The 19,494-nt window shown below is 55.8% G+C and overlaps 1 protein-coding gene across 1 annotated transcript in view; it reads right to left on the bottom strand.

Annotated features, from left to right (window-relative positions):
* The window catches only part of SIN3B (SIN3 transcription regulator family member B), a 38,352-nt gene that overhangs the window by 16,365 nt on the left and 2,493 nt on the right, over positions 1-19,494 (bottom strand). Inside the window, 5 exon segments of the mRNA XM_077776995.1 lie at positions 667-785; positions 1,191-1,280; positions 2,784-2,906; positions 10,696-10,839; positions 13,323-13,523. Coding sequence (XP_077633121.1) covers positions 667-785; positions 1,191-1,280; positions 2,784-2,906; positions 10,696-10,839; positions 13,323-13,523 — 677 coding nt within the window.

Genomic DNA, 19,494 nt, shown 5'->3' with positions numbered 1-19,494 from the left:
GGGGGGTGGGGGGAGGGCAGAGAAGGTGCTGGAAACAGGCCGCTGACCCGAGAACAGGGCTGTCTCTGCACAGCACAGATGCCGGGTGGGGGGCATTTCATCCTTCCTGGCAATTTCTGACGAGTAGTTTTTAAAAGCTCACAGCAAGTGAACCTCTGGGGCATTACGCCGGGGGAAGAAAGCTAACACCCGAAGGTTACGTCCCGTATAATCCCGTCTGTACAACGCTTCTGTGGCAGACAGTTTAGAGGTGGAGCGCAGGCAGGGGCTGCCGGGGTTCGGGGCTGTGACGGGAGTGGCGTGTCGGAGGGACACGGGTGTGGGTAGCAGCGGTCGGCACGGCAGCCCTGCAGTTCCGAAGCCGCTCGCTGTCCTTCACAGGTGGCGCAGCTGTGAGAACGCAGATGCGCACGTACACGACAAACCGGAAGCCCTGGAAAGAGTCTCCCTCCTGGCTGTCACATGACCACGGGTGTCGCTGCGGGAGAACAGCGCCAGGACCCGCAACCGCAGCTCCACCTCTAACGACCGCTGTGACCACTGCAGTCGGAAAGCAAATTAGAAGAAAAAAGCCTTCACTGTTTTTCCAAAGCGATGACCAAGAGCGGGGTGGACAGAGTTTCCAGAAACACCCCCACACGGGGAGCCCTGGGAAGTGTCACTCACCCGAGAAACGGGCTGACGAGCTGGAGGAGCTCGGAGCCGGACACGAGCTCCTGGTTGAAGAGCGCAATGCAGCGCAGGAAGTTCTCGTAGACCTCCTGGCTCTTCAGCACCCTGCGGACCTGCGGGGACAGGGGGTCAGGGGGCCCCTGAGGGCCAGGCCCCATCCCCGCCCCTCCCCTCGCTCAGCTCGGACACCGCTCAGTGCAGTCACAGACACAGGTGTGCTCGGGGCAGGCTCTGCGTGCAAGCGACGCGTGGCGCGGACAGTGCGTGCACGGGGCCCCCTCGCCGGCCCTTGTCACGGCCCCGGGCGGGGAGCCCCGGGACCGTCCTTGCTTTAGGAAAGCCACACAGCTCCAGAGAGGCGGACGTGGGTGCTCAACCCTGCTCGGGCTCCGGGCCCTGCTGCCTGCGGCCCCCGCCCCCCCATGCTGTGAAAGCCGGGCGCCGGCCCCTTCTCCCGCACTACCAGCTCCCCTCCCTCCCGCACACGCGAGCTGGGGCGGCCGGCCTCGACGGCTCACCTTGTCAAAGAAGGAAAACTCCTGCAGAGTGCCGTACTTCCCCACGGCGGCGATGGACAGGTCTTTGGTACCTCGGAGTTTCATTTTCTTCTGTGGAGAGAAACGCCCTGCCGTGAAGGCTCCGTGCCTCTTTGTCAGGGTTCCAAGATCGGCACCGCTGAGCTCTCCCGACAGGAGCCGTCGTGAGGGGCCGGGGGAGCTGTGCCCGGGACCCCTGTGGGGGAGCTCTCGGGACCACTCGCCTCAGCCTCCGCGGCCTGGTGAAGGGCGATGGTCACAATCTGGGATCGCGATCTTGGCACTTGAGGGCTTTTGATAACAGGCGGGAACATCACAAAACTGGAACAGCACGGGAGACACAGCCCTGGATACAGTTATCGGAAACCTCTCCCCCTGCCTGTTCTGTCCTGCGGGCTGGGATGCTAGTGGCAAGGGGACAGGAAGAGAGGAGGGGCCAGTCTCTTGGATCCGCCTGGGTTTAAAAACAAGGTTTGTTTTTAATTCATCTTGAGAAGAAGAGAAAAGAAAGAGAGCGTACACGTGGGGGAGGAACAGAGAGAGAATCCCAAGCCCACATGAGGCTCAAACCCACCGACCGTGAGATCATGACCTGAGCCAAAATCAAGAGTTGGGTGCTTAACCGACTGAGCCCCCCAGGCGTCCCAAGAAGCCTGGGTTTAAAAACAAGGTTTGTTTTTAATTCATCTTGAGAAGAAGAGAAAAGAAAGAGAGCGTACACGTGGGGGAGGAACAGAGAGAGAATCCCAAGCCCACATGAGGCTCAAACCCACCGACCGTGAGATCATGACCTGAGCCAAAATCAAGAGTTGGGTGCTTAACCGACTGAGCCCCCCAGGCGTCCCAAGAAGCCTGGGTTTAAAATCTCTGGGCAGACTTCTGTCTCTAAGCTGGACTCACACCAGAACCTGGCTGCGCTCCTGAGGCATCGAGGACTCTAAGAAATTATCTCCCAGTGCTGGGGATATGTGCACACGACACGGACGCCAGCTCGCAGGGGCCCCTCTGGCCAAACCTGAGACAGTTTAGATGCCATGATAAACAATGAAAGTCACAGATTATAACCCGGCGTCCATGCTGACATAGGTTATATCAGCAATAAATGGGGATGAAGAAATAGCTCTTCTTTACAGTAGAAAGCCAAAAGATTGCACAAAAGATGATGCAATCAGAAAATCACTATCACAGGTGAGAAGTGCGACAGGCGCTGGATCTCAGCATCTCTCATCCCTCAGTGGGCTTCTTGTGCAGTGACTGACCTGCACAACTGCACATAATGACCCTGCCCGTGAAAGAGCCATTACAGAGAAAAGGAGCAGATTGAGCAGTACATCCTGTTTCCACAGGAAGAGGTAACACTCTTCATACTAATTCTGTGAGCCAGGGTAACGGGTAAACAGCCACCTCAGGAGTGAGCTGACATCCTAAGGTCCCACAGCTGGTGAAATCCAGCCAGAGCAGGGTCCACTCCCTGCGCCTGCTGCTTGGAGCCTCTGCACACCGCTCCCAAGGTCATCTCTAGAGGGCAAGGCTGCTGGGTGCCCACATCCGTGTGTGCAGCTGCCAGTTAGTTACCTTGGCTGGGGCAGACACCGGACGGAGCAGAGAGGGCCGAGAGCGCTTTTTGCTGTGTTCCAGATTCTTCTCGTGCTCACTCTTCTGGACACTATTCATTTCGCACGGTCCATTTCCTGTGAACTAAAAACACAAACACAAGAGGTGACTGGTGCTGGCTCTTGGCGGGTCCGAGTGTGTGGCGCCACCGTCGGCTCAGCCCACGGCCCCAGTGAATGCTGCCTGCCACAGGCCCGGGGCCCAGTCTCCATGCAAGGTGACTCCGGCCTCGAGATGCTCACGTGCACTAGGGAAGAGCCCGTGGACCCAGATCATCATAGTCCTAACATCGTGAAGGTGGGTGAAGGTGCAGGAAAGGCTGTGATGCCCGAGGGCCCAGCGTGGAGACACCAGGGTGGGGCTCACCCAATGGACCGCTGGCCACGGGGGCCTGACTGCATGTATGTGTGCCCGCAGAAAGGAAGAGCATCTCAGGCAGGGAGACGGGCACTCACAGAGCACTGGCAGCAAGAGGAAGCAGCCAGCGGCCACCAGGGCACTGGGTGGGTGAGGGAGGGGGGCTCCCAGCCAAGTCTGTGTTCTTTTCTACGAATGAGAAAACACTCAACGAGTGCCGTCACTGGGCGAGGGGCTTGTCACCGTCACGCTCCTCACACGGGGGCATGTACGGGTGCTGGCATATTTACAAACACCAGCTCTGGAAGAACAGTTCTGGATTGGTGTCTATGTGAGCATGCCAGAGCGCTGAGCAGACACAGGGGAGGCAGACAGGCCGCAAGGTTTTCTGCAAGATGTGTGCTGGGCNCGCGGTCAACCCACCACGGCCCGGGTCCCACTGGCCACCAAACCTGGGACGTGGAGACACTACCTGAAGGGAGGACTACTGTTGGCCCAAAGTGTGGGCCAGGTGGGCAAGCTGTGATGTATCCAAACAAAATAGCCAGTAACTATCAGAAACCAGGGAACTCCGTCTGTGTCCTCTGTGTCCCTGCTGGGGACAGGAGTACCTGATACATTCGTACATGAACAAGAAGAAAATATGCAGGGGCAGAATAAACAGGACGCTATTTAATTTTGATTGAAGGATAAACATTTGTTTGCATGCGTGTTGGAAATTTCCGGCACAATAAATAACATAAGACATTTGTGACTTCATAACTGAATGACTTAGAAGCCGAGACAGGGAAGGGGAAGTCTACTGATGTTCTAATTAACACCTGGTTTTCTCATTGACACGTNAATTTATAATAAATATTAAAGTTCTTTCGTTTAACTGCAGGCAAAACCCGGCCCTTAAGGGATTATACTTCTCAGAAGAACAGTTTTCTGGAGATTCAAAGCCACTCTCAGAACCTAAAGTGGAAACATCTTCAACTGCTATTTCTTGTTGTAGATGCTGGAACAGGTACAAGCACCGATTCCTAAGGGAGGTGGCCGGGTGACCCCGCGATGCGCCGAGTGGGACCAGGGGCCAGAAGACAAGCTAGGTGTTACTGAGTCTCTCTAATACTTCAGACAGTTCCTTCTTTTTATTTTTTATTTATTTATTTTTTTTAATGTTTTTTTTTAAAATTTATTTCTAGGAGAGAGAGAGAGAGAGACAGCGTGAGCAGGGGAGGGTCAGAGAGAGAGGGAGTCACAGACTGAAACAGGCTCCAGGCTCTGAGCTGGCAGTCAGCACAGAGCCCGACGCGGGGCTCGAACCCACGAACCGCGAGATCATGACCTAAGCGAAAGTCGGACGCTTAACCGACTAAGCCACCCAGGCGCCCCAGTTCCTACTTTTTAGTTATGTGCACCCAATCATGGACACGTGAGCCGCACGGACCCCCCAAGACACTCTGGCCAGAGCCTGACATATTCACCATGCTGGGCCTGTTTTTGTAAATAAAGTTTTATTGGCCCATAGCTAGGCCCAATGGTTTCCAGAGCATCCAAAGCTGCTTTTCCACCATAATGCCAGAGCCGAGTCTTTGTGACAGAGACCCACTGGCCTGTAAAGCCTAGGACATTTATTCAGGCTTTTTATAAAAAACGTTTGTTGGGGCACCTGGGCGGCTCAGTGGGTTGAGCACTGGACTCTCAGGTCACGATCTCAGGGTTTGTGGGATCGAGCCCCACGTGGGTCTCTTGTGCTGACAGCACAAAGCTGCCTGGGATTCTCTCTCTCCCTCCCTCTCTCTCTCTCTGCCCCTCCTCTGCTCACTCTTTTCTCTCTCAAAGTAAATAACCATTAAAAAAAATGTGTTGACCCCACTTAGGCCAAGTAGTCACGTTTAATTAGAAGAGTATCAAATTTCATGTTTGGTTTCTTTTTCCTGTAGNAAGGAGACCCAGAATCTGAAACAGGCTCTAGGCTCTGAGCTGTCAGCACAGAGCCTGATGCAGGGCCTGAACCCACGAACCATGATATCATGACCTGAGGCCAGAGTCGGATGCTTAACCGACTAAGCCACCCAGGCGCCCCCGTGTAGTTTAAAAAAAAATTTTTTTTACATTTATTTTTTTGAGAGAGTGAGATAGAGTGCAAGTGGAGAAGGGGCAGAGAGAGAGAAAGAGACACAGAATCTGAAGCAGGCTCCAGGCTCTGTGCAAACGTTCAGCACAGGGCCTAATGCAGGGCTCGAAGCCACTAACCATGAGATCATGACCTGAGCTGAAGCTGACGCTTAACTGCCTGAGCCACCCAGGCGCCCCTTCTTCCTACAGTTTTAATAGAAATTCAAAAACTAACATAAAAGACGGTGAATAAAAGATCAAATTATACAACAGATTGTATGTGGGTGTTTTTAATAGTTTTAAAAAATTGATTCATTCTGTTAAAAGGTACAAGACGCTCTGATCAATAAACACAAAAGAACCTCCGCTGAACTGTTAATAGACGCTATTTAAAGAAGTTGTGTGGGCAGGTGCTCTTGGTTGGGGGGGTGCAGCTGAGCCTCCCAGGGTGGCTGGGTCAGGGGCCAGCCTCACAATGCGCAGCGGTGCCCAGCAGGGGGCGCGCGGCCATGGCAGTCGGAGGACAAGGCTACCGGGCACCGCGGGCCCAGGAGCCAAGGCTGCCCTGCTGCAGGCCTGCAAAGCTCAGGCGCCCGCTTATCAGTGACTACATGTCTGCTGTGCACCCTCCCCAACGCTAGCAGGGGGGGCTCTGTGCCCGCTTTACCAACTCCCTGCAAAGGCAGGGACTGCAGCCCCCCTGGCTCGAACAGGCGAGCACTCTGCTAAGGAGTCTTCCAGCTGGCTTAGGGGGAGACGTCCTCACCAACACTTCCTAGGTGAGGAAACTGAGGGGACCCCCTGGGCTCCTTCCACTATGAGCCCTCGCCCCAGAGCTGCACCCTCAGCTCCTGTCCGGGCGGGGCACTCTCGAGAACGGGCACGTCCCTGGCCCCCTGATCTCTGCCCGACAGGTGCCTCTTCCCCAAGGGTGGGCTGCCCCTGTCCTCTGCGCGGCCCCCATCAGGGGCGGGGCTCAGGGAGGGAGCTGCCATTACACAGGCCGGAGCCCAGGTGGGAAATCCAGATCCAAAGCGCATCAGGCGACAGCCCAGCAAGTGTGCCAGTGAGGGGGTGAGGCAGCACTCAGCTCCAGCTGCCGGGGCCTCCCCAAGTGCGTCCAGCGCTGCACGGGGCATCGTGAGGGAAGGGAGCCTTGGCCAAGGAGGGATCGGCGGGTCTGAGAGTGGACATGAGGGTGGGGAAGCGGGGAGGCGGGCTCAGCTGAGAGCACAGGCGCCTCTGGCAGAGGGGAGGCCCCGTCTGCAGGGGGCTCAGCTCAGCCCTCCCAGGCACTCCCCAGGGGCCTCCCCAGGCGGGGCAGCAGGCTGGCTCTGGCGGGGAACAGGGAAGCCCTGCGCCTGGCAGACTCCCTGGGGGATGCTGGCGCTGAGAGAGGGTGAGGACGCCCCTGGACCCTACGCTCGCCTTTCCTGAACCGTCGCAGCTGCTCTTTCCGGGGCATTGCCCATGTGCCAGGTCGAGCGCAAAGCACTTGAAGGATGACAGCTTGCCAAGGCTGCACCTGAGCAGGAAGGCCACCGCCCCCGTGAGAGAGAAGGGGAACGAGGCCCAGGAGGTGACGCGGCGGGCTCAAGCCCTCCTGAGCTCCCGTGGGGGCTGAGCCAGTGTCTCGGCCCAGACTGTGTGCTCCCAGGGCCTGGCCCAGCCCTCCGGCCCCCGAGCACGTCTGAGGATCTAGGAAGGGGGGAAGGCCAGGCTGCGGCTCCCGGCTTGACGTTGGTCCCTCGGGCAGGCACGGGGCTTCCGGGCTCTGGGTCAGGAAGTGTTTCTGGGTGGCATCCTGGCTTAGAAGAAGCCCTCACCGGCACTGGAAGGCCAGGAGATTCTACCCAGCGTCCTGACGGCATCCAGACCCAGACTCCTGTGCCCATCCTGCCAAGCCCCCCACTCAAGACTGCTGCCCCAGCCCTGCCCCCCCACCCCCGCATCTTCATTTAGAAGCGGGACCCTGCAGAGGTGGTGGTGACGCGCTAAGGTAGGGGAGGGACGCGTGTGCTCTCGCCCCAACTCAACATCCAAAGCAGGGAACAAAAAGAGGAAACGGACTAGCCAACAAACTAGGAGTAGAGGAGTGTTCTGCAATCTGATAAAAGGCATGCATGAGGCACCCAGCGCACTCCGCTGAGAGCCGGAAAGCTTTCCCTCTAAGGTCAGCACCTCAACAAGGCTGCCCGCTCTCCCCAGGTCTACTCAGCGCAGTACTGGACGCTCCACCACAGCAATCGGGCCAAGACAAAGAAAGACAAGGCATCCAAATTGGGAAAGAAGGAAAAGCGTATTAGCAGATGGTATGATATCCTGCATGTAAAAATTCCTAGTGAAGACACAAAGACTATGAAAGCTAGTAAACAGAGGGGCGCGTGGGGGGGGGGGGGGGCTCAGACGGTTAAGCTTCCCACTCTTGATTTCAGCTCAGCTCACGATCTCAGGATTCATAGGTCCCAGTCCTGCGTTGGGCTCTGTACTGACAGTGCGGAGCCTGTTGGAGATCCCCTCCCCCCGCCCCGGTCTCTACCCAACTTGGGCTCACGCATGCTCTCTCTCTCTCAAAAAAAATAAGCTTTTAAAAATAAATAAAAAATGAAGCTAAGAAACAGATTCAGCAAAGTTGCAGGACACACGATCGACACACAAAAATCAGCAGTTACCTGTACAGACCTACGACGAATAATCCAAAAACAAAACTAAGAAAATAAAAAGAGTAGGGTGCCTGGATGGCTCAGGCAGTTATGTATCTGACGTTGACTCAGGTTTGTTGAGTTTGAGCCCCATGTCGGGCTCTGAGCTGACAGCCCAGAGCCTGGAGCCTGCCTTGGTTTCTGTCTCCCTCTCTCTCTGCCTCTCCCCTGTTCGTGCTCTGTCTTGCTCTCTCTCAAAAATAAATAAAAACATTAGGGGCACGTGGGTGGCTCAGTCGGTTAAGCGTCCGACTTCGGCTCAGGTCATGATCTCACAGTTCGTGGGTTCAAGCCCCACGTCGGGCTCTGTGCTGACAGCTAGCTCAGAGCCTGGAGTCTGTTTCAGATTCTGTGTCTCCCTCTCTCTCTGACCTTCCCCTGCTCATGCGGTTTCTCTCTCTCTGTCAGAAATAAATAAAACATTAAAAAAAATTTTCTTTTAAAAAGTAAGATATTTGGGAATAAATCTAACCCAGGAGGTGTAAGACATGTACATTGAAAACCACAAAATGTTGCTGAAACAAATTAAAGAAGATTTAAATAAGTGGAAAGATGCCTCACACTCATGGCCTGGAAGACCTAACTCTGTCCAGACGGCAATGTTTCCCAAGCAATGTACAGATTCGGTGCAACTGCTATCAAGATCCTAATGGCTTTTCTTCCCCCCAGAAATGGAAAAGCTGATCTTCTAATTCATATGGAACTGCAAGGGGCCCTGACTAGTCAAAATAATCTTGGGGGTGCCTGGGTGGCTCAGTGGGTTGAGCACCCAACTTCGGCTCAGGTCATGATTTCACAGTCTGAGAGTTCGAGCCCCGCATCGGGCTCTGCACTGACGGCTCAGGACCTGGAGCCCGCTTCCGATTCGCTGTCTCCCCTTCTCTCTGCCCCTCCCCTGCTTGTGCTCTGTCTCTCCCTCTCCCAAAAATAAACAAACGTTACAAAAAAAAAAATTTTTTTAAATACTCTTGAAAAAGAACACAATTCAAATCACTTCCTGATTTCAAACTCACCACAAAATTTCAGTAATCTAGACAGTGTGGCTGGCCTCAGGAGAGACAGTGGAATCAACGACTTGGAACTGGACAGTCCAGAAATAAATCCATACAATGATGGTCAACTGATATTCAACGAGGCTGCCAGGACCATTCAATGGAAACAGAAAAGTCTCTTCTGTAACTGGTGCTGGGAACACTGGATCTCCATTCTCAAAGAAGGAAGCTGGATCCGTACCTCACACCACGTACAAAAAAGTAACTCAAAATGGATCGACGATATTACCTGCGTGCACTAAAATTATGATCGACGATATTACCTGCGTGCACTAAAATTATAAAAACTTTCAGAGGAAAACACAGGGAGAGACCTTCCTGCCCCTGGATCTGGGATAGATTCTGAGACACTAACAGCACGAGCAACCACAGAAAAAGCAGATAACAGGACTGGATCAGAACTGAAAACCCGTGTGCCTGGAAGGACATGAACAAGAAAGCAAAGAGCCTACAAAAGGGAGCAAAATATTTAATAAGCATCTAGTGTAACACATAAAGATCTTGTTCAGCTCAATGACAAAGAGACAAGCTAAACAAAGGACAAAGGACTTGGCTGTTTCTCCAAAGCAGACAGACAAAATGGCCAGGAGGCGCTCAGGAGCATTAGCCGCGACGGAAATGGGAACCAAAACCACAACGAGACACCACTTGGCGATGACCATGCCGTAATTAAAAAAACAGGGAAGAAACCCCGTAAAAACACAAAAAAACCCAAACGCCAAGTGCCGGCGACCATGTCGAGTACTCAGCCAGTGAGAATGTAAATTGGCGCAGCTGCTGTGAACAGTCTGGCGGCTCCTCTAAGAGTTAGACACAGAGTCACCAGGTGACTCAGCAAGTCCACTCCTCGGTACAGACCCCGAAGAACTGAGACCGGGGACTCAAACCAGTCCCTGCGTGGGCACGTTCACAGCGGTACCATTCACGAACCCCAAAAAGAAGGTACCCAGATGCCCACTACTGGAGGAAGGGACAGACACAGTGCGGCCCGTCCACACGAAGGAACGTCACCGACAAGAACGAAGCCTGGGTGCGTTAGATGCAGATGAACCTCAGACACATCATGGAGTCAAAGCCAGATACCGAAGGCCACATGCTGTGTGACCCCCATTTATACGAGATGTCCACAGCAGGCAAATCTACAGGGAGCGAATGCTTGTGGGGACGGGGTCTCCTCTGGGGTAAAGAAAATGTTCCCGAACTGGCAGAAATGCGGGTCGTGTAATACTGTGACTGCGCCAAATGCCACTGACCTGTATGCTTTGAGGTGGTATGTGTTACATTATAGGAATTTTACTTCAACACTTAAAAAGCCTCATGTTCATAGAAAATAAAACGAAAAGGCTGTGGCAGCCCGGCAGGCACAGCAGGGGGGAAAAGGCTGATGGTGCAGACAGCACCCCTGCCCTCCCCATCCCAGGCCCCTCCTTACCCTCTCTGCCCTCTGCCCCCACCCGGCCCCACCCCTAGGGCACTGGTTACAGGTCTTCACAGCAGGACACGGTCCGCCTCCCAACCGGCCCTCGGCCCTCGCCCTCAGCACACCGCCCTCCGCAGCAGGAGGGGGAGGTGAGCCCGANCGGCCTGGTCTTCAGGGCTGCCCTGAGAAGCAGGGTCCCGGCAGAGCAGACGGCGGCCCCGCGGGCACTCTGTACTCACCAGGGAGCGCTTGGCCTCAGGCAGGAACTGTCCAAACTCGGACAGCAGGTCCTCCTGGCCCCGGAAGAGATTGGCCACCTCGGTGAACACCTCCTCTTCAGACATGCCTCGGAACGGCCGGCCCTTCGTGCTCAGCTGCTCCTTCTACCGGGGTCGGGAAAGGGAAAATGAGTCCTTAGCCAAGGACCGAGGCCCCCCAGGCTGTGACATTCAGACAGCCTGCTGTGGAGGAGCCCGAGGGATGACGGGCCCTGACCACCACCGCGAGGAGGGAGGAGGGAGGAGCGCAGGCTGCAACCCTGCTAATGCGCGGGCGTGCCCTGCGCTGGGCCCCCTCGCTCTGGGCCCCCTTGCTCTGGAGCGACTCTGGATGCTTTTGTCCTGGCCCCACCGCACAACACGGCCTGGACCCTGGCCCGGGATGGGGCTGGTGCAGGGGTGTGGAGGGGGTGTGAGCAGGGCAGAGTCTGGGACAAATGATAATGATGTGGCCCCCGCCCCACCCCTGCGTGTCCTCACCAGAGGCTGGGGAAGTACAAGGTGAGTGACAGCCCACTGCCCTCCCCGGGGCGAAGGGGGCGTGGTTTACTGGGCAGGGGGAGGGGAGAGTGGAGCCAGCGCTGGACCTTGAAGGGAAGGGACCACCAGGATGAGGGGCCTGGCCACCCAGAGTCACAGGGACCCTAATGGTTGAAGGAAGATGGCCTGACCCGGAGCTTAAAGGGACAAGACCGGAGAAGACCCAGGTCGGGAGGGCCAGAAGCAGCCAGCAGAACTCAGGACGCCCATTAGAAATACATCCCTGTCGGGGTGCCCGGGTGGCTTAGTCAGTTAGGCGTCCGACTTTCGCTCAGGTCATGATCTCGCGGTTTCTGGGTTCGAGCCCCGCGTCGGGCTCTGTGCTGACTGCCAGCTCAGAGCCTGGAGCCTGTTTCAGAGTCTGTGACTCCCTCTCTCTCTGACCCTCCCCTGCTCATGCTGTCTCTCTCTCCTAGAAACAAATAAAACATTAAAAAAAAAAAAGAAATACATCCCTGTCAACTTTACTCCCGATGACCAAGCAAGAAGTGGGGGCGCCGGGGCTCCCCCAGAGCGCAAAGCACGACATTCCCGCTCACTCGCAGCTGTCAGGGGAGAGAGCTGTCCCTTCAAGCAGCCTTGACACTTCCCTCCCCTCCTTCAGGTCCCCTGAAGCCCGCGGTCTGCTCTGACCCCCGGGATCTTGAACTGCATGGATCTTCCCGGCCCTGAGAGCATCCACCCTTTGCCTCCACTCAGGTGCCTGAGGTTCTGACTGGTGTGCCTGGATCCAACCTGAATCTCCCCTGCCTGACTCCCACCAGAAGCCCCCCCGCCACCCATCAGGGGTCAGGGTTGGCAACTGTGAAACCCAGGCCTCCTCCCCACACACTTCTTTTCCTCCCTGCCCCATCCATTTCTCTCTAAGTCTCTTCTCTTCCAGACAGAGGGAAGCAGCAGCCTCCCCTCATCTCGGTGGCCCCAGGCCCTGCATAGAGCCTGCTGGTAATTGGCATAAATAAAGGGTGGCCGCGTGGTCAAAACAATAGTGAAGCCTTCTTATGAAAAGAAGACCACAGGTTCTTAGGTTCTTTTCAAATCCCCGTACTGTGTTTTTATTAGTACTTCTTGGATGCAGAGGTGCCTCAAAGAGCAAACTGAAATCCTAACCAGGGGCGCCTGGCTGGCTCAGCCAGTAGAGCACAGGACTCTGGACCTCGGGGTTCTGAGTCCAAGTCGTATGTTGGGTGCACAGATTACTTAAAATCTTTTTAAAAAAAATTAAAAATAGGGGCGCCTGGGTGGCTTAGTCGGTTAAGCGTCCGACTTTCGCTTAGGTCATGATCTCGCGGTTCGTGGGTTCGAGCCCCGCGTCCGGCTCTGTGCTGACTGCCAGCTCAGAGCCTGGAGCCTGTTTCAGAGTCTGTGTCTCCCTCTCTCTCTGACCCTCCCCTGCTCACGCTGTCTCTCTCTCTCTCTCCCCTAGAAATAAAAAAATATTAAAAAAAAATTAAAAATGAAATACAATAAAATCGTAACTAAGCAAAACTCCAACAGGTATCTGTAGGCCCATGTTCATGGCCACATTATTCACAAGAGCCAAGACGTGGGAGGGAGCAGGCCAAGTGTCTGTCAACAGACGGATGGATAAACACACGCAGTGCGTCAATGCCACGGAATATTCTTTGGCCTGAAAAAGGAAAGAGGTTCTGACGCAGGCTGCAACGTGGATCGACCCTGAGGACATCATGGTGAATGAAAGAAGCCACACACAAAAAGACAAAAGGTTAGGGTCCCACGTGTGACCATGATCCACCGAGATCTATGGATAGTGAATTCAGAGACAGACGGCAGGATGGGGGGGAGGGGCCGGGGGAGTTAGTGTCTGACGGGGACAGAGTCTCGGTTTTGCAAGACGAAAAGAGTTCTGGGAATGGGTGGTGGTGATGGCTGCAGACTGAGTGGCAGGCACTGAGTTGGACACCGAGACAGGNACCAGAAATGACAGATTTCACTGCACTGCACTGCACTGAACTCAGACCAGAAAGCGTGAACATCCGGGCTGCGGCGCCCTGAGCGCCCATCAGGGGTGGCAGGAGGCGGCTCACCTGGTAGGTGTGCAGGATCTCCAGGAACGACCTGTAGATCTCCGGGTGGTCTAGAAAACGGGTCTTGATCTTGTTCACGTAGCTGATGGCGTTGTTGAACTCCACGGAATCCGACTCCAGGGGCGCCTGGGCTTTGTCCTCCTTGTACAGCAGCTGCTGCTTGAAGTTCTCCGCGCAGTCGCCGTGGTTGTGCGAATTCTCCTGCGAACAGCACGAGGCCGGGAACAGGGGTGAGGAAGGCTGGGCAGAGCTGCCGCCTGCTCGAGAGCAAGCGCAGAACCCTGCGCGGAGCCCGGGTTTTTAACGAGATGCAGGAAACCGGTCCTTGCAGGGGGGCCTGGAGGGAGGGAAGCAGGCCCCCCACCCCCCTGCACAGAATGTGCAGGTAACTCCTCCCCCCACCACTCTGTGAGTCTGCCGGGTCCTCCTGGGTGAGTCTCTTGAACTCGCCTCCCTCTGATCAAAGAACAGGAAGTTTAATGGACAACCAGACACCTTGAAAAGTTAGCATTCAGGAGAAAGACACGAGAAGTGGACTGTGTGATCCCGTTCGGAGTGAAGTTTGAAGCTGTTTACAAAAGAAGTCTTCCCAGGGGCGCCTGGGGGGCTCAGTCGGTTACGCATCCGACTTCGGCTCAGGTCATGATCTCACGGCTTGTGGGTTCCCGCCCCGCGTCGGGCTCTGTGCTGAGAGCTCAGGAGCCTGGAGCCTGTTTTGGATTTTGTGTCTCCTTTTCTCTGCCCCTCCCCTACTCACACTCTTTCTCTCTCTCTCAAAAATAAACATTAAAAAAAAAAAAGTAGTCTTCCCACGTCTTTGGCCACCCCACTTCAGCAAGACTGTCTTGAGGTGTGAAAGCACATGCTGTCAGCAGTGCCGGGACAGCTGGGGCTCCAGAGGTGCGGGGGGGGGCGCCGCCCATATTGTCCAGAACTGTGGGACTTCAGGTGCTAAGTCCGGGGCACGTCACTTGGGAGAAGAGACGGGTCCTGGCCAGTCGTCATGCCTGCCCTCCATCCGCGTGCTTTCCTGTCTGTACAAATAAAAGAAAACAGACCCACACGTCTCCCTCCTGGGAGCCCAGAATCCTAACTTGTGGCGGGACAGGACCACCCCATGAAGAAGGGGATGCTGATGATTCTAAACTGGAATTTTATGCGTGGTTCTGAGGACTCCCCACAAACCACGACCGGGCTGTCAGGGGCAGGGCCCCGGCATCCTGCGGTGCCGTGTGCAGAGGCCGGTTCTCATCCTGCGGTGCTGTGTGCAGAAGCTGGGTTTTTCTGGCAGGTGCCGTGTGCAGAGGCCGGTTCTCTGGCAGGTTGGGATCCTTCCAACTCAGCTTCAGGTGTCTGTGGGGACATGTTCTCAGCGAGTCTTCCAGAACTGCTTCAGCCAAACTAAAATGGCCTTGTCTCCCAGCACTCGGAGCCCCTTTCTTGCTCGATTTTTCTCCACAGCACGTGTCACCTTCCTACACATAAGCTACATTAGCAACGTACTAATTTCGTTGTCTATTCACCCCTGACCAGACGGCAAACGCCCTGAGGGCAGAGATGCAGCTTCATCACTGCCGTATCCCAAGTGCCCGGAACAGAGCCTGGGACAGAGTAGGCTTTATCCACTGCTGGGAATCATCAGGCGAACGGAAGACGGAACAAACAGCCTGGTGCTCCCATCCCCCTCGGCGGGCAGCGACACACACGGCACCAAGCACTGACCCGAGGACTCCGGCAGGAAGGGGAGTGCTGGGCACGCAGCTGCAGGGCCGTCACCGTGACAGCTGCACTTGTCCGGCCTGCTCGCGGTCATCTGGGCGGGTGTGCCACGCTGCTCGGGCCGCCAGAACACAACACCACAGACTGGGCCGCTGCCACAACAGAACTGAGGGTTAGGGCCTCAGCGTATGAATGGGGAGGGGGGGCGTTGGGGAGAGGACACAACTCAGCCCAAAACACGGGTGCAGAAGCAGCTCTAGAAAAGTCCGAGCCGAGACCAGCAGAGACACAGAAGACCTGCAGCAGCCACGATCCTAGATCGCGTCTCTCCCCGGCAGTGGGACGCATCATCCTCGGGCCCTCTGGGGACGCTCTTGCTGATCTCCTGCACCACACTCCTTCCAGGTGTGCTGGCCTGGCTGCGGAAGGAGCCAGAGAGGGTTAGGGGGATGGAGCAGCCCCGGAGCAGAGACGTGCTTCAGAGGCAGGCGGCTGTGAGCTCATCGGAGCTGCCCACCACCCCTAGGGGGCATTTTCAAGCACCGTGGGCGTGCCCCTTCCAATGCCCTGGAGTGAGGCACTGCCACAAGGTGGAGAAGCCTCCTCAAGGCCAGGGCTTGGCAAAGACAGCCACACAGCGCCCTGCCGCCAGTCTGGTGGTTCTCTGGGGAGTTAAACAGTCAGCACGTGGCCCTGCAATTCCACTCCTGGGTATGTACTGAGCATCGAGAACAGGCGTGCGGAGAAGCGTCTACCAACGGAGGGAAGGACAAGCAATGCGCTCCAACCATACAATGGACTGTTATTCAACTATAAAAAGGAAAGAAGAGGGGACCCTGGGCAGCTCAGTCAGCTGAATATCTGACTCAGTTTCAGCTCTGGTCATGATCCCAGGGTCATGGGATCGAGCCCCATATCGGGCTCCACACTGAGCATGGAGCCTGCTTAACATTCTCTGCACGCNCCCCCCGCCCCTCTCCCTGCTCGTGTGCTCTAAAATAAAACTAAAAACAAAATATTTAAAAAATTTTTTTAATGTTTTTTTATTTATTTTTGAGACAGAGAGAGACAAAGCACAAGCTGGGGAGGGGCAGAGAGAGAGGGAGACACAGAATCTGAAGCAGGCTCGGACCCACGAACCGTGAGATCATGACCTGAACTGAAGTCAAGACGCTTAACCGACTGAGCCACCCAGGCGCCCCACAACAAAATATTTTTTAAAAAAAGGAAGAAAGCTCTGACACATATTAAGTGAAATTAGAGCTCGAAACCATAATGCTAGTGAAGGAAACCAGACACAAAGTTATACGTGATTTCACTAAAATGAAATGTCCAGAACAAGCAAATCTACAGAGACAAAGTGGATTAGTGGTTACCAGAGGCTGGTGGCAGGGGGGAATTGGGAGGTATGGCTTCTTTCTGGCGTGATAAAAATGTTCCGGAATTAGCATTGGTGGCTGTGTAAACATAGGCAAACCCACCGAATTGTATACTTTAGTTACAGAACGTGAATTTAGGCTATGTATTATCACAGTTTTAAAATTTGATGGTTTTTTTAACGTTTGTTTTTCAGAGAGAGAGAGAGAGCACACAAGCAGGGGAGGGGTAGAGAGAGAGGGAGACACATAATTTGAAGCAGCGCCACGCTCCAAGTTGTCAACACAGAGCCTGACATGGGGCTCAAAATCATGAACTGTGGGATCATGACCCGAGCCAAAATCAAGAGCTGAATGCTTAACTGAGCCACCCAGGCGCCCCTACATTCTTTTTAATGTTTATTAATTTATTTTTGAGAGAGAGAGCACAAGCTGGGGAGGGGCAGAGAGAGGGAGACACAGAATCTGAAGGAGCTCCAGGCTCCAAGTTGTCAACACAGAGCCTGACATGGGGCTCAAAATCATGAACCGTGGGATCATGACCTGAGCCAAAATCAAGAGTCGAATGCTGAACTGAGCCACCCAGGTGCCCCTACAAACATTCTTTTTAATGTTTATTAATTTATTTTTGAGAGAGAGAGCACAAGCTGGGGAGGGGCAGAGAGAGGGAGACACAGAATCCGAAGCAGGCTCTAGGCTCTGAGCTGTCAGCACAGAGCCCGATGCGGGTTTCGAAGCCACGAACCATGAGATCATGACCTGAGCCAAAGTCGGACGCTTAACTGACTGAGCCCCCCAGGCGCACCCCCCCAAAAACACTTTCAGTGTCATCTCTGGAAAATGTAAAAACCACTATCCGTACAAATACAAGCTGCCTCTGGCCCATGGGCCAATCCCTGCTCTAAATCTTCCAGAACAATCCAAGTTCTTCTCTTCTCTGCTTGCCCCGAGTGACCCAACAGGCACGGTTAGATACGCTCCTAGACACAGCCTCGGGTGTGTACGAGGGGACAGCTCATCAAGCAGCACAGTCCGAACACAGAGCAGCCGCCTGGTGCCCCCGCGGCTCCCAAGCTTTGCTCCCGCTGGCAGCTGCTTGCCAGCGGCGCCCAGGGGCCCAGCAGCACGGAGCCTCCGCGGGCTTCCCGCTCCCACGGACCCCTGCCCTTGGCCCACATCACCGCCCGCTCTGCCGGGATCCCACGGGCCCCCCTCGGCCTCCCAGACCCTCCCATCCCCTCCGTCCATCACTGGCATCACTGCCAGGGTGGCCTTTCTGGAACTCTCCCCGGGTTCCCCACGCTCCTGGCTCTCTCCTCCGCCCTCTCCCGTCTACCTCCCTAGCCCACAGCCTCCCTGGCTGTTTCCCAAGCACACCCACGCGGTCCCACGTCAGCTCTACACCCGGCCCAGGACATGCCCACCCCAAGACCCAGGCAGGGTTCCCACCACTTGCCCCTGGGCCCAAGGCTCCCCACACCCGGCCCCTGCCTTCACTCCGAGCCCTATAGCCCCGCGCAGATTCATCTGTCCACCCGCATCCCCCCGATGCATCCCTAGGCCGGGGTTGCAGCCACCATAAAAGGGCCGGCTCCCGGGACGCAGGGCTGGTCTGAATGGAAGCTGGGCGCAGAGATCTGTCACTTCCCCACTGACACGCCGCATCCTACTCCTTCCACACGTGCCTGGCACTGTCGTGAACCAGACAAACAAGCGGCCCGCCTGCCCTGTGCCCACGCCTGCCCTGTGCCCACGCCTGCCCTGTGCCCATGCCTGCCCTGTGCCCACGTCTGCCTGGCAACGCAAACCAAGACACGGTGGACCTTGAACTTCAAGCCCTAGCTCTGCTATTTTAACATATCCAAGATGCAGCGGTGTGACAATGATGGGGGCTGGGGGACTCTCAAGGGGTGAGGTTACAATGGGGACCTGGATGACCCCCTGATGCTGGCTCAGGGGGCTGCGGCCCCACCACGTGGCCCCACCCTCCTCTGGCCACACTCCCCACCTCACAGCACATCTGTCCGTCTTCCTCTTACACTGGGTTCTCAAGGACGACGGTCCTGTCCCATGGGGCACTGAGCAACACGTGGAAACACTTCCAGGCTGTCTGGGGGAGGGGGGGGCGGGGTGGAAGGGCCACTCAGCACCCTGCAGCGCGCAGGACAGCCTGTTCCAGAAAGAACGATCTCGTCCCAACAGCCACAGGGCCAAGGCTGAGAAACCTGCCCAGAGGGCTCCCTGCAGCGTGGGGCTCCCTTATTTCTCTCTGTCACCATCTGAGGCTACTCCCTCTTTGACTGTAGCTGACAGGACTCCCAAGGTGAAAAGTGGAGAGGGAAAAAAAAAAAGCTGCACTTCAAAACAAGCTAGAAGAAAGCAATAATAAAGAAAATGTCTAGGGCTGCTCTGGCCTCTCGAAGGACTCCCAGAAGCCAAGAGGCCCCTTGTTCACGCCTGGTGTAAAGGAGCACTGAAAAGCAGGCTGGAAAACCAACGGGGACAGACACAAAGTGGCCGGCTGCAGACAGGGGCTCCAGACGCGGTGGGCTCGGGGCTTCGGCAAGATTATAAAGCCGGGTTCAGCAGCTGCTGAGTCGCAGGGCCGTGTTCCGGGCAGGACAGCCTCCGAGCGAAGCCACCGTGCGGTTCACAGGGAGATCCAGACCCACGAGCGGAGTTGCTCCAACGGCCAGGGATCCAGAGAGGCGGTTTCCACACCGGGAGCGTGGTATCGGTCTTGGCCTTGGCTCCTTTCTCGCGACGGCAGCGACACCTGCGTCCAGATGGCGCTTCCGACTCAAAGCGTGTCTGTGCACACCGCTGCACATCAGCCCGGGGGCCTTCCCCGCTCGGGCGTTTCCTATTGGGAGCCACAGGCCTCACCTCCGGATCGTGGGGCTCCGCTTGTGAACGTGAACCGGAAGGGCTCTGTTCAGCGGCCCCACACTCCCAAGTTCCTTTATAAAACCTGGCTCTCGAGAGGGCTGTCGCCGTCACCCGTCTCTGGCTGTTCTCTTTCCAAATCCGACGCTTTCATCAGAGGCGAAACCCACAAAATGCTCCCCGCCAGAAAC

This window comes from Crocuta crocuta, unplaced genomic scaffold, assembly GCF_008692635.1.
Source record: "Crocuta crocuta isolate KB4526 unplaced genomic scaffold, BGI_CrCroc_1.0 scaffold77, whole genome shotgun sequence".
Lineage (NCBI taxonomy): Eukaryota > Metazoa > Chordata > Mammalia > Carnivora > Hyaenidae > Crocuta > Crocuta crocuta.
The sequence above is the reverse complement of the archived record's forward strand: the minus strand, read 5'-3'. Positions and strand labels throughout refer to the sequence as shown.